The sequence below is a fragment of the Amphiprion ocellaris genome, chromosome 7, assembly GCF_022539595.1.
Source record: "Amphiprion ocellaris isolate individual 3 ecotype Okinawa chromosome 7, ASM2253959v1, whole genome shotgun sequence".
NCBI classification, from domain to species: domain Eukaryota; kingdom Metazoa; phylum Chordata; class Actinopteri; family Pomacentridae; genus Amphiprion; species Amphiprion ocellaris.
The window spans coordinates 34511810-34526627 of record NC_072772.1 but is presented as its reverse complement, the minus strand read 5'-3'; the positions used below and the strand labels follow the sequence as shown (position 1 = coordinate 34526627).

The window sequence follows — 14818 nt, the reverse complement described above, 5'->3', positions numbered from 1 at the left end:
TTAAAAAAAAAATATTTACAGTTTGGGACTTATTTTAACATGTAAATTAATATTTGTAATTATAATTATGATGCTGCCACCACCATGCTTCACATCATGATGCTGCCACCACCATGCTTCACATCATGATGCTGCCACCACCATGCTTCACATCATGATGCTGCCACCACCATGCTTCACATCATGATGCTGCCACCACCATGCTTCACATCATGATGCTGCCACCACCATGCTTCACATCATGATGCTGCCACCACCATGCTTCACATCATGATGCTGCCACCACCATGCTTCACATCATGATGCTGCCACCTCCATGCTTCACATCATGATGCTGCCACCACCGTGCTTCAACATCATGATGCTGCCACCACCGTGCTTCACATCATGATGCTGCCACCACCGTGCTTCACATCATGATGCTGCCACCACCGTGCTTCACATCATGATGCTGCCACCACCGTGCTTCACATCATGATGCTGCCACCACCATGCTTCACATCATGATGCTGCCACCACCATGCTTCACATCATGATGCTGCCACCACCATGCTTCACATCATGATGCTGCCACCTCCATGCTTCACATCATGATGCTGCCACCACCATGCTTCACATCATGATGCTGCCACCACCATGCTTCACATCATGATGCTGCCACCACCATGCTTCACATCATGATGCTGCCACCTCCATGCTTCACATCATGATGCTGCCACCACCGTGCTTCAACATCATGATGCTGCCACCACCGTGCTTCACATCATGATGCTGCCACCACCGTGCTTCACATCATGATGCTGCCACCACCGTGCTTCACATCATGATGCTGCCACCACCGTGCTTCACATCATGATGCTGCCACCACCATGCTTCAACATCATGATGCTGCCACCACCATGCTTCACATCATGATGCTGCCACCACCATGCTTCACATCATGATGCTGCCACCACCGTGCTTCAACATCATGATGCTGCCACCACCGTGCTTCACATCATGATGCTGCCACCACCGTGCTTCAACATCATGATGCTGCCACCACCGTGCTTCACATCATGATGCTGCCACCACCGTGCTTCACATCATGATGCTGCCACCACCATGCTTCACATCATGATGCTGCATGAAAATAGTTTAAAGTCCAAAGATGCAACTTGAAAAAACAATCATTTGTCCAAATTATTTTTCCAACTAACCAGGTTTCTGTTGCTGCTTTACTAGGCCATGATTTAAACACTTTAAAATACACCAACTAATCAATGAATCACTCTCAAAACAGACTAAACAAAACTCTGATTTCACAGTTTAATGTGTTTTTACAGAGAATTCAAAGGCACCAATTAATTCGTGCAAAAACTAACAGACGTATTCAGTTGTTTTTTTTAACTGCTTGGCTCTGGAATGTCACATTAACTATAAACAGGAATAATAGTAATATACAAATAAAGTTCATCAGTATAATAGAACCAAACATCACATTCTCAACTTTCCAGTTAACTGATTATTAGTGTAGTAACTAAAAAAAAATCAATTATTACATAAAAATAACATCTGGTTCAGTGTTTTTATTACAGCTACAATGTTTGATTTCAACTAAAAATTGCTAAATCTGATTTTCTAAAAAAAACATGCAAACTTTCTGTTACTAATAGTTGACTTAAAAAACAAAGAAGTCAGTGGTGACTGAACATTCTGAACTAAAACAGTATTTGATTCAAGTGTTGTTGTTTTTGTGTTAAAACCGCTACTTCTGTCGTAGTTTTGCAGGTGTGAAGAGAAAACATGGCCTCTATAAGTTTACATTTAACTTCTTAGATGTGCTTCTGATGTGAGATCATCCTGGAAGGTTATGATCCAAAGTCAAAAACAATCTTTCAGGTTAAAGTCTCTTCTATAAAAGTGCATATCAGCGTTTGTCTTCTTCTGTTTCCTCAGCAGAAGGTGAACGGTTCTATCAGGAACTGTGCTCAGCTTTGTTGTGTTCAGGTTGACTTCTTGGCGTCCAGCGGGAGATCCAGAGACGACGACTTCCTCGACAGCGAAGGGACGAGTTTATCAAACAGTAGCACTGAACTCATCATCCCTGAACCAGCAATAAAGTAGAAGATGAAGAAAATTAATCAACATGTTTAAAATGATTTTACACATTTGTAAGATTTCAGTAGAATCAGGTTCCTTCAGGATTCTCTAGACTTTACTGCATTCATTTACCCTCTACCTTTACAAGCCTTCCAGGACCTGCTGCTGAGGAACACCATGATGCTGCCACCACCGTGCTTCACATCATGATGCTGCCACCACCGTGCTTCACATCATGATGCTGCCACCACCGTGCTTCACATCATGATGCTGCCACCACCGTGCTTCACATCATGATGCTGCCACCACCGTGCTTCACATCATGATGCTGCCACCACCATGCTTCACATCATGATGCTGCCACCACCATGCTTCACATCATGATGCTGCCACCACCATGCTTCACAGTGGAGTATGGTGTTGGCAGCATTATGACGTGATCTAGTCTGATGACCATAGACCTCCATTCTGGTCTCCTCAGACCAAAGAACCTTCTTCCAGGTGTCTTCAGAGTCTCCACATGTCTTCTGGTGAACTCTAGTCCAGATTTGAGTCTTTCTCTTTGTCTCCATAAAGCTTTGACTGGTGAAGAACAGACAACAGTTGTTGGATGAACAGTCTCTAACATCTCAGCTGCTGAAGCTGGAACTCCTTCAGAGGAGTCATAGAAGTCTTGGTGGCCTCCATCACTAGTCTCTCTTTCTTCTCTGTCTCTCAGTTTTTGAGGACTTCCTGTTCTAGTCAGATTTATTCATGTTCCATCTTCCTTCCATTTCTTAATGATGGATTTAACTGGACTCCAAGATCTTCTTGTAAATGTTCTTGTATTGTCCTGACTGATGCTTTTCAACAACCTTTTCTCAGAGTTTCTTGGAGTGTTCTTTAGTCTTCATGGTGTTGTTCTGTCCAGGAGGACTGATCCACCAGAGACTGGACCTTCCAGATCCAGGAGTCTTTATACAACAACTACTGACCTCAGATCGTCTGTATTTTACTAATTGTGGGACTTTGGGGACCAACTGTCTGCTCCCTGTGTTGAATTAGGTGAGTAAGATACTCATGCAATTACTTTTTTTTTTACATTTACATAATTAACATAACTTTATAGAAATTTGTGACATGAAAGAGCCATTTGAGTAAATTCTTGTCAAAAAAGAGAAAATAAACTGGCCATGAGTCAATACTGAAGAACAAGGAACTAAAAGGTAATCATGACATTTTTAAAATAACAATAAAACTAATTCTGAAGTACCAAATGATATTTTAAATCCTTGTTCCAGCTGCCAATGAAGGGAAATACGTGAGTGTGCACTTGTGTGAAACAAATGAGTCATGAGAATTTATCATCTAAGCAGCTTATGAGATTTGTGTCGACACTTTCAACAGGACTGGCTGAGCGACGGCCAGAAACAGCGACATGAACTAAAAATGTAAAACTGCTGGTCCTCAAACTGCACTCATGTCTCACTTTATACACAGAAATGTAGTTTAATGTAAAACAAGAGTCAGATTTTAGTGTTTTATGTAAAAGAACATACACAAGAAACTAGAAAAAAGACATTCGCGAATGTATTTTTTACCGGTTCAGCATTTTCTGAATTACAGACCAGTAAACTGAAGTCTGACCTTGGACATTAATAATGAGAATGCTAGAGCTACTCTACAGCAGGACTCCTTAATACCTGCATTACAATAAACAAACTAGAAGAAAGCTACTGCTGGAAAATTCAATCTGGACTAAAGTTCACCAGAAGACATGTGGAGACTCTGAAGTCAACTGGAAGAAGGTTCTTTGGTGGCAGCATCATGATGTTCCTCAGCAGCAGGTCCTGGAAGGCTTGTAAAGGTAGAGGGTAAATGAATGCAGCAAAGTCTAGAGAATCCTGGAGGAACCTGATGCAGTCTGAAGAGAACTGAGACTTGGAGATTAGTAGTTCTGGTTTTCTTGTTCTCACCCAGCAGAGGTCCCAGCCAGTACACTAAGCAGTACTCCAGGAAGGAGTGTCCGCTGCAGGGGAACTGAGTGGAGAAGGCCAACGCCGGGTTAAACACAGCTCCGGTCACACTTCCACCTGGACACACAATAAACACTTTAATTAGTGAACATTCATTAGTTTACAGCTGAACACAACAAAGTAGTGAAGACTTTTAGAGTACTAGTTAGATACTACTAGTAGTAGTAGTACTACTAGTAGTACTAGTAGAAATTCCTGCACAGAACTACTAGTACTTTAATTGCCCCCCTGGGAACAAATAAAGTTTTCTGAATCTGAAGTACTACTAGTAGTACTGACTAGTACCAGTTACTACTAGTACCACCTGGTACCAGTCAGTGACCATATAAAGACTTGAGCTGTTTACCTGCATAAACCACCGTAGTGATGGTCGCCGCTACCGCGTGCACGCGGTATTTCTCCTCCACCGACCGCGTGTGCGTGATGATGGTTTGAACCGCGAAGGCGCACGCGAGCTCCACGGCGGCGGCCTGCGGTAAGGGCGCGTGAATGGGGCTGATGCACCGGAAACCCAGCAGCTTGTGCCGCGCATGCAGCCCGGACAGCCCGATGCTCCAGAGCACCGGAACCGCGGCTCGCGCGGCGGCGGCAGCAATAAACTGACACGCGATCCTCCGCAGTGCGCATCCGCCGGTGAGCTGCGCGCGGTACGCGTGTTCGAGCGCACCGGAGGGGTTACCGAAGGCGCCTCTGAAGGTGAGCCCGTGCACGACAGCCGCCACGTACGTCAAGGTGAGCGCGAGACGAGGCTCGATCCCGCCGACCTCAGACAGCAGCTTGAGCTCGTGCGTGCAGCAGCACAGCTGGAAAGTGGACACGAGCTCCAGCGCGTACACCGTCAGCCCGGTGTGCGCGAGGGCCCGGGACAGCAACCTGCGGGTCGCATCGCTCAGAGCAACGATACCGGCGAGCACCGACAGAGACACCGCCACGTCCGAGCTCATGTCTGCGGGCTGTCCGCGCTCCCTGCCGGGGACTGACGCTGCCTCCAGCCGCTGAGGACTCCGGTTCTGGAGGATGGAGGTCTGCGGTGCTGCCGCTGCTGCTCTGCCCCGGAGGATGCTGCTCCACCCGGGAACAAATGAGCTTCAGTCCCGGTGGCTCACATGGTGCGGAAGTGGCTGAGCTCAGAGTCTCCTCCTCTTTCATCTCCTCTCTTCTCTTTGTTTCTGATCTTTTCACCTCTTTCAGCTTTTCTCTGTCCTCCTGCTGAATCAGTCCCAGTTATCTCAGACTGTGTTCATAATTTATATTTAATTTGGGAATCAAAACTAAGTTCTGTAAAAACTTTATGAGAATAATTTTCATAATTTCATACGATTTCAGAAAAGAAGAATAAAAGATTCAGTGTTTCCAGTTTAAACACAAAGACATTTTTACAGATTTTACAGAACTTAGTTTTGGGTCCAAAATAACAAATGAGTAAATTCTGAACAAAATCTGAACAAATCCACAAACCAAATCAACGCCTGTGTAGACTAAAGTTGTAAATAATCACTATGATATTGTATTAGTGGTTTTCTAACATGTTTTATTTAACAAAAGGGATGATTAGAGATGATGGAAACCTGTTGTGTTACTTCTTCAGTTAAAGTGTTTTAGTCTAGGTTGTGTTTTTGGATGGATATCAAGGCCAAAATGCTGATATTTCAAGCTAAAATAAAACGAAATATGAACCAGTTTCCTGATATCCTCTGCTCTAAGTGTTCTCTTGTGCCTGACCTGAAATCTTAGAACTGTGTCCTCTCACCTGTATAAATATGTATAAAGAGCAGCACTAATAGAGTCATTAAATGCAGTATTATCCGTAAATAAACAAAACAGGTGAAAAATCATTAAAGCAATAGTTAAAATGTTTGATTATAATACAGTAAACAGTGTAATTTCAGTCACATTGTAAAAGAAAAAATGATTTGTAAAATACAGATATTTCATGTAATTTTCACCCTTTTTAGCCCTTTGATCAAGTATCATCATGATGTGAAGCATGGTGGTGGCAGCATCATGATGTGAAGCACGGTGGTGGCAGCATCATGATGTGAAGCATGGTGGTGGCAGCATCATGATGTGAAGCACGGTGGTGGCATCATCATGATGTGAAGCATGGTGGTGGCAGCATCATGATGTGAAGCACGGTGGTGGCATCATCATGATGTGAAGCATGGTGGTGGCAGCATCATGATGTGAAGCACGGTGGTGGCAGCATCATGATGTGAAGCACGGTGGTGGCAGCATCATGATGTGAAGCACGGTGGTGGCAGCATCATGATGTGAAGCACGGTGGTGGCAGCATCATGATGTGAAGCACGGTGGTGGCAGCATCATGATGTGAAGCACGGTGGTGGCAGCATCATGATGTGAAGCACGGTGGTGGCAGCATCATGATGTGAAGCACGGTGGTGGCAGCATCATGATGTTCCTCAGCAGCAGGTCCTGGAAGGCTTGTAAAGGTAGAGGGTAAATGAATGCAGCAAAGTCTAGAGAATCCTGGAGGAACCTGATGCAGTCTGAAGAGAACTGAGACTTGGAGAAGATTAGTTTCCATCCAGACGATGAGTCAAAACAAACGGACAAATATCCTCAGAAATGATTTAAAGACAACAAGGAGGAAGTTCTGGAGGCCAAGTCGGAGTCCAGACCTCAATAAAACTGAGGATTTGTAACAGAACTTGAAGAACATGTTCCCAAGGTCTATATTTAATGAGGTTGGGAGATGTTCATTTGTGTAAAACTGCAGAAGATATGACCTTAAGAACATACTGTAGATGATGGGTTTGCGCTGATGGTCTGAAAACCTCCAGATCACCAGACGATGGCGCTGTTGTTCCACTTTAGTTGATTCTGCTGCTGCCTCCAGAAAGTTAGTCTCTGAGAAAGAAGTTTAAATGTTAAAATAAACTGTGTCATTGTCCTTGTTTCTACAGGCGATAAAAATGGTGAAAATTTAATGCAAAACTGATTTTTACACCAAAAAAACACGTGACATTTCTAGTATTAATGCTACACAATATAACCTCTAAAACCACAACACATAGTGACAGACTTCTTCAGTCATTTCTGGACAGAATTTAGCTTCTGTTGACGGTTTTTGGACTGGTCTTTACACCTGAATCTGGTTTCAGGAGCATTTTTTTAAGACTTATGTGAGGTTTTAGGAGCATTCTTGGGACTTGAATCTGGTATGAGGATGTTTTGAGACCTGAATCTGGTTTTAGAAACATTTTTGGGACCTATAGCTGGTATTTAGGAAGTGTATTTGAGACCTCAAGCTGGCTTTAGGCATGTTCTTCAGACCTGGATATGGCTTTAGAAACTTTCTTCAGACCTGAATCTGGTTTAAGGAGTGTTCTTTGGACTTAAATCTGTTTTTTAGGAACGTTGTTGCAACGTGACTGGTGTTATCTTGAGACCTGAATCAGGTTTTAGAAACATTCCTGGGACTTTAGTCAGTCTTAAGAATGTTCTTGAGACCTGGCTGGTGTTGTTGGACCATTCTTGAGACCTAAATCTGGTTTTAGAAGCATTTTTGACACCTCAGTCTGGTTTAAGGAATGTTCTTCAGACCTATATATGGCTCTAGGAATTTTCTTAACCCTCCTGTTGTCTTCATTTACAGGCACCAAAAAATATTGTTTCCTTGTCTGAAAAAATCCAAAAATTCAGCAGAAAAATTCGCCAAATTTCTGAAAATTTGCAAAATCTTCAGGAAGAAAATTCTAATAATTCTTTAAAGGTTTCCTTTAAAAGTTTTATTCAAAAAAAATCCCCCAAATTTGGCAAGAAAATTCTTGTAAATATTTTCAAAAAATGAGTAAAAATCTTCCCAAAAAAATCCTAAAAATATCTAAAGTGATTCCATATATATCAGTAAACCTTTGAATATTCTCTTAAGAACATTAGACCTGAATCTGGTTTTAGAGGCTGTCTTTGGACTATAATCTGGTTTTAGGATGTTCTTCAGACCTGGCTGATGTTTCAGAACCTTCTAGAGACCTGGCTTATATTTTATCAGTGTTCTTCAGACATACTTTAATTTGTATCTTTCTATACCAGTTCAGGCAAAAATGCACATTTTCTGAATATTGTGTTCCTCCCATCATAAAATCTGCTCCTGTGGGGATCTGGAACTGGATCTTCAGCTCTAAATCTTGCTGACATTGTCCACATGAGGATTACTGGGTGGGGTCACTTCTTTTATTTATTATCTCTCCCATCATTACATGTGCTGAGATGCATTCCAAGTTTATCCTTACAGGAAGATCTGCTGCAGAACAACAGATTCAAACAGCCCAGAGGAGTGAACTCTAAAACACTAAAGACACTAAATAAGAACTGGTTTTATTCCATCTTTATTCATTCATGGATGCGTCCATAATTTGCTGATTTCTTTGATATTTTAGCTCGTTAAAGGATCTGAACACTGAATTCCCAGCCGCCCGTGAAGGCACCACCAGGCTCCTGCCATAGATCTAAGCACGTAGATGACGCAGCAGGACGCTCACGTGCGTCTCTGCAGCCGCCATCTTGGTCCGGGGTTCTAAAGGCTCCAACATGGATAAATAATTATAATTCTGGTCTTAAATTAAACAATATCTGACTTCTGTTCTGTTTTAGAGAGTTCTAGAGGAAGGAATACCAAAAAAAGAAACTCCGAGCAGCTGTATAACTGGATGTTACTGTTGGGAAAGTGATGAATTTAATATATTTCACAGTAAGTAACTGAACTTTTTAAAGATAACATTAAGCTAACTGCGTTCATTCTAATGTAAGCTACAGAAACAACGGAATATTTTTATTAAATTACTGTTAGTAAGATGCAGAAAATGGTGCTTTTAATCACTTTTGTAGCTGTGTGTTGAGTTCTGAACTATTTATTTTTAAGAGTTTAATCTGTTTGTTGATGCTCACATAATTTACATTAACAACTGAATTATACTGTAGTTGAACTGAACTGAAGCTACATAATAAGGCAGAACTGATTAGTGCTGTTTTTGTGACTTAAAATATAATTTAACATTTATTTACTAACTTGTGTACGAAATGATTTCACACGCAGAAAGAAAAAAATATGTATTTGGAGCCTAATTATCTAATTGATAAGTACATTTAATGGCGGACACACCAGGTAAATAGTGTAAAAAAAAAAAAAAAAAAAAAAAAGTCCTAATTTGCATTAATTTCCAGAACAGAAATCTGAACACTGTTTGTTGGAACATTAGAGTAAAAAAAAAATAAAAATAAAAATCAGTCAGAAAAAAAAATCCAAATTTTTATGAAATGTTCTATAAATCAGGCTGTGAGTATCATATGAACAAATCCTCTGGTCAAAACTCACGAATATAGATGGAAATAACCCTAAAGTGTGTGTAAGTGGTACTAAAGCAGAGATTTCTGGCTTAGAATGTGAGAAAAAGCATGTTTTGAGAAAGCAGCCTGTAAAGATATGCATTATGATTAGAATCTACACAACAGACAAAGTGGAGTAAAATGTTTTCTTGTCCTTATTCTAAAACAAGACATATCATAGAAACAAAAACCACAAAATGACCACAATTAAAAATAAATAAAATAAAAATTTCCCTGTTTAAATATTCTAGAACTATTAAAATTTAAATTTAAAGAAAAAGAAGAATTTTAGTGTGAAATCCCACATTTTAAATGTTTAACTAATCACTGTCTAACATTAACTAACCTGTATCACACATATTTGTCTGGCATTTGTAAAAAAAAAAAAAAAAAAAAAAAAAAGAATTAATAAAATAAAAATAATTAGAACAATTAGATCAGAAGCTTTTATTGCCAAGTAAGTTTTCACAAACAAGGAATTTGACTTTTAGTGCAGTGAAACAGTGACATAGTTAAAACGGATGCCAGTCATAGTAAATAAAATAACATAAGTGTAACAAGATTAAAAGGACAAAGCAGTGTCAAAAAGCAACCTGAAATGAGTCCTATACAATGTTATATATAATAGTAATAATAATAATAATTATTATTATTATCATTAATTAACAATAATAAAAAAAACAGCAATAATGTTAATCATACTACTACTACTACTACTACTACTACTACTAATAATAATAATAATAATAATGATAATAATAATGATAATAATAATGATAATAATCAACTCCTGAATGGATCTGGATCCCAAAAAAAGGGAGAAAATCAAATTTAGCAAAACAAAACAAAACGAAAAAACAGCCTGTATCATATTTTAGTAGAATTTCAGAGCTTTATTTTATTTTATTTCATTAAATTTTATTTCATTTTATGTTTTTTTATTTTATTTCATTTCCTTTCATTTCCTCTCCTCCCCGGACCAACATGGCGGCTCGGTGACGCGTCCCCCGGTGACCAATCCGGTCCGTCGGTGTGTTTCTATGAGCGGCTAACAATAGCCGCAACTTTACGGAGGAACCGAGCAGGAGGCGACGGAGCAGCAGGCGGAGCCGACGGGAGCAACTCTGCACCGAATACATGAGACGGAGGCTCCCGGTGGCGGACAACCGGCTGGATTCACGTTCGGAACCGGACCAGGTGGGTGAGATTTAATCCCGGTTCTGGCGGGGCTCGGGGCGCTGTGGATCCGGCGGCTCAGCTCGGCAGCGTGAAGGGTTAACGGGGCTGAGAGGACTATTATCTCCCGGTTCTACCTCCATCCACACATCACCGCCCCGGACCCTGCAGGCCCCTGCAGCCCGCTCACAGCGACCCGAGCCCGGTCACGCTGCGGGGAAGGGGTCGGTGGTTCTGGTGGTTCGATTATTTTTACTCCTGATGAGAATAAGAGGAGGATTTCCTCAGGAGGCTGAATGAATGAAATCTGCCATTTTAGACTTTTCCACGTCTGAATCCACCTTAAAGGATTCATCACATTTTTTATTTTACTGTAATCCAAAAACAGAAGTGTGTTTTTAAGCTCTTTTATGCTAAAAAAAATCCAAAAGTAGCCCGATAATCAACCTTTAATCCAATCCTCCTAATTGGATGGAGCTAAAGATCAGAAATCCAATTAAAAATCATTCATTTTAATCCCCCTTAAAGTGCCTCTTTGTGTGTTAAATCACCTTAATTCTGGGTGAACTTCCTCCTCCAGTTTTTCTGGGATTCGCTCATCGTTTCCACTGGGCTCAGCACAAATCAGAGTTCAGTGTTTCTGCAGCAGCTCCGCTCTGATCGATCCCACTCAGCATTAGTTTCCTCCTCATCATCACATATCGACCCCTGAACTCCGATCAGCCTCAGAAACAGCAACCTTTCTCTGGTTTCTGTCTGAGCTGCAGCTTCTCCTGCTCAGAAAAAGTTTTCATGAGTGTCAGCAGCGTGTTATATTCATATTTTACAGAGTTTGATGCAGTTTTACGCCTCTATGAGGATAAATTAGTTCATACATAAAGTCTGATGCCACTAAATAGAATAATATATTTCATTAAATCGTATTAAAATAAGTTTTTCTGCAGATTTTGCAAGTTAAATCAACAGCAGGTGGATTATAGAAGTAATAAAAGCTAATATAAATATGCACAGTAAAGATATTTTCACAGGATAAATAAAAATCATCTGATTTAAAGTCAATATTCAGCTTTTAATGGCCCCACAGATGAATTAATAATCATAATAATCTATAAAATGTGAAGCATGGTGGCGGCAGCATCATTAACAAAGTAAAATTGTGCTTTTTTTTACTTACATTAGACCTGAAGTTAATTTAATAGTAGTTTGAGAAACTTATTCATCAGCTGCTTTGGTTTTATTTTGATAATTTGTCATTTTTTTTAAGGCAAAAATACAAATAATTCCCACAAAACAGCTTTTATTAGGTGTTTTTGTTTCAGCTACGATAAAAAATATTCGTAGATGTCGCTTTAACTTTCTTTAAAAAAGGTTCTAAATGATGAAAAATATGTAATTTCCACACTAGTTATGTCTTATTCTTTATATATTTGGTAAATATTATTAATATAGTTGGAATTAATTTGGCAAATCGACAGCTTTAAAGATCTAAACAACCAGTTATTTAAAGTTACTGTTGGTTTGAAGTAAAGCTTTTTTTTTGGTCCAAAATGTTCTGTTCTGGTGAAAATGTTTGAAAAGCAATAAAATAAAAATAAATTAATGTGAGTTTTATTTTTGCTGCTGCTTCCTGTCTGACCCCCCAGACGACACTGTAAAAAAAATGTTTAAATACTTTATAATAATTTTTTAAAAATAATTTATTGTTATTTTACAGTTTTCCTTATATGTCAAAACATAAACACGTAAAATACATTTGGATAAAAATGAGTAAAATCACTGAAAAAAATATTTATTATCTGTAAACTAAACCGTCCAGAACATCATCAAAAATGTGTATTTTTATAAATATTTACATTACATTTGATGGTAAAGTTACACAGTTTTTACTGTATTTAAATCAGCAAACAAAGTTATTTTACAGATATTTACCATTTAAAAGAAAAATGATGTACTGTAAGGAGTGAAAAGTAGTAAATCATTATTACATTACAAAAACTATCAAAGTTTACTATTAAAAATAAACACCAAATCTGTAAATCAGAAATTTGTGTTTTTTATATATATATTTACAATATGTGACTGAAAAATTATATTGTTTTATTGTATTTAAATTAGCAAAAAACTATCATTAATGTACAGATACGTGCTGGTATTTTCAGTGTTTCTATAGTTTTTAACACCAGTTTTAACCATATTTTTGGCACAATTTCTGCCGGATTTTAACAGTTTTTTGTAGCATTAATTATTATGATTTACAGTTAGAGTTGCTAAGTCTAGTGGTTTGATGACTAAGGCTGTGAATAGTTGCCGTATAAATTAAATTAAAACAAACTGCAGAAGTTAACCACCAAGATAACGATTCTTAAATGAAACGGTGACGGTGCAGAAAATAAACTTTACCAGTTTGAAGAACTGACTGACTTGAATCCACTAACATGAATAGAAACTTATTAATTTAACTGATGATTAAACACATTCATTTAAACTGGTGTCAGAAACGTTTCCTGGTTGGAGGTCTAAGGCGGTCCACTGGTTGCCATGGTTACCAGGGTGTGGCTGAAGGAGTGTTTTATGGTGTGAAGCCAGTTGTCACTCCGAGTGTGTGTGTGTGTCACTGTGTGTGTGTGTCTGTCTCACCTGTCATTGAAGTTAAATTTAACCGTCAGTTTTTTTGGAATGAATCCGACTTAACTAAAAACACCGAAACATAGAATACATTTAATTATTACAGGCATTTATTTAATTTTCATTTAATCTCTTAATAAAAACGTGATTACAAGACTGAAAAACAATCAGATGTTTTAGTCTTTAGAACGTGTTTTTTTTTTTATTATATTATCCCTTATTAATCCCACGAGGGGAAATTCTGATTTTCGCATATCTCCCATTTGGGGGGAGTCAGAGCGATGGGTCAGCCACAGTACAGCGCCCCTGGAGCAGGAAGGGTTGGGCCTTGCTCAAGGGCCCAACAGTGGCCACATCGGGGCTTGAACCTCTGACCTTCTGATCAGTAGTCCAGAAACTTAACCGTTGCGCCACCACTTGTGAATAATTTGAAGAAAAAACACATTAAATTCGCTCTTGATGCTAACTGTTAGCGCCTGATACTGTTAGCTCCTGATGTTAACTGTTAGCTCATGATATTAGCTGTTAGCTCCTGATACTATCTGTTAGCTCATGATGCTAATGGTTCGCTCCTGATGCTAACTGTTATCTCCTGATGCTAACTGTTCGCTATTGATGTTAACTATTAGCCCCTGATGTTACCTGCTAGCTATTGATATTAACTGTTAGCTCCTGATGTTAACTGTTAGCTCATAATGTTAACTGTTAGCTCCTGATACTGTTAGCTAATGATGCTAACTGTTCGCTCCTGATACTGTCTGTTCGCTCCTGATGCTAACTGTTCGCTCCTGATGCTAACTGTTCGCTCCTGAAGCTAACTGTTAGCTCTTGATGCTAACTGTTCGCATAGGATACTAACTGTTACCTCCCGATGCTAACTGTTCACTCCTGATGCTGTTACCTTGTGATGCTAATATTAATTCTAACTGTGTCGCAGGCGGATAATGAGCTAAACGACTCCTGAACGTGGATATTTTTCCTCCAGTGAGACTCTGAGCAGCAGTTTAAATCGTAAAATTGCTGAATAATGGATGTTCTGTCTGCTGGAAGCTGCCAATTCCACGTCCGACTGAGCTAAACTTTCTCTCCGTGAATCTGGTTTCATCCGGTTTATTGATGGAAGGAAGCCGCTCTGAGCCGTTAATGCTGATTTCAAGGATCAGAGGGTTTGAGGCTGTAATTATGGAGCAGAAATATTCCAGCTGCAGCTTCACCTGATTAGAAACCGAGAAGATTTTCATTCTGATTCAGGTTTGGCTTTGGTTTTATCATTTTAGCCACATTTTAGCTTCTTTTGGGCACATTTTCAGTCGTTTTGGACAGGTTTTTGTGTCATTTTGGCCACATTTTATGTTGTTTTGGATGATTTTTAGTCATTTTGGACAGATTTTGTCATTTTAGCCATGCTTTAGGTTGTTTTCTACAAATCTTGTGTTATCATGAGCGAACAGTTAGCATCAGGAGCTAGCAGTTAGTATCATGAGTGAACAGTTAGCATCAGAAGCTAGCAGGTAGTATCAGGAGCTAGCAGTTAGTATCATGAGCAAACAGTTAGCATCAGGAACTAGCAGTTA

The 14818-nt window shown here is 39.4% G+C and overlaps 2 protein-coding genes across 2 annotated transcripts in view; one reads left to right on the top strand and one right to left on the bottom strand.

Moving 5' to 3' along the window:
* Positions 1–1294: 1294 nt before the first annotated feature.
* On the bottom strand, positions 1295–5202 carry aqp11 (aquaporin 11). Its single transcript, XM_023277806.3, has 3 exons — positions 4444–5202; positions 4038–4154; positions 1295–2086 (listed from the first exon to the last, which is right to left on the bottom strand). The coding sequence occupies exons 1-3, from the start codon at positions 5039–5041 to the stop codon at positions 1986–1988; spliced, it is 816 nt and encodes a 271-aa protein (XP_023133574.1). The 5' UTR covers positions 5042–5202; the 3' UTR covers positions 1295–1985.
* Positions 5203–10429: 5227 nt separating this feature from the next.
* The window catches only part of pak1 (p21 protein (Cdc42/Rac)-activated kinase 1), a 77651-nt gene continuing 73262 nt past the window's right edge, over positions 10430–14818 (top strand). Inside the window, exon 1 of the mRNA XM_055012175.1 lies at positions 10430–10640. The gene's annotated coding sequence lies outside the window, so the exon portion shown is untranslated. The remainder of the gene's footprint in view (positions 10641–14818) is intronic.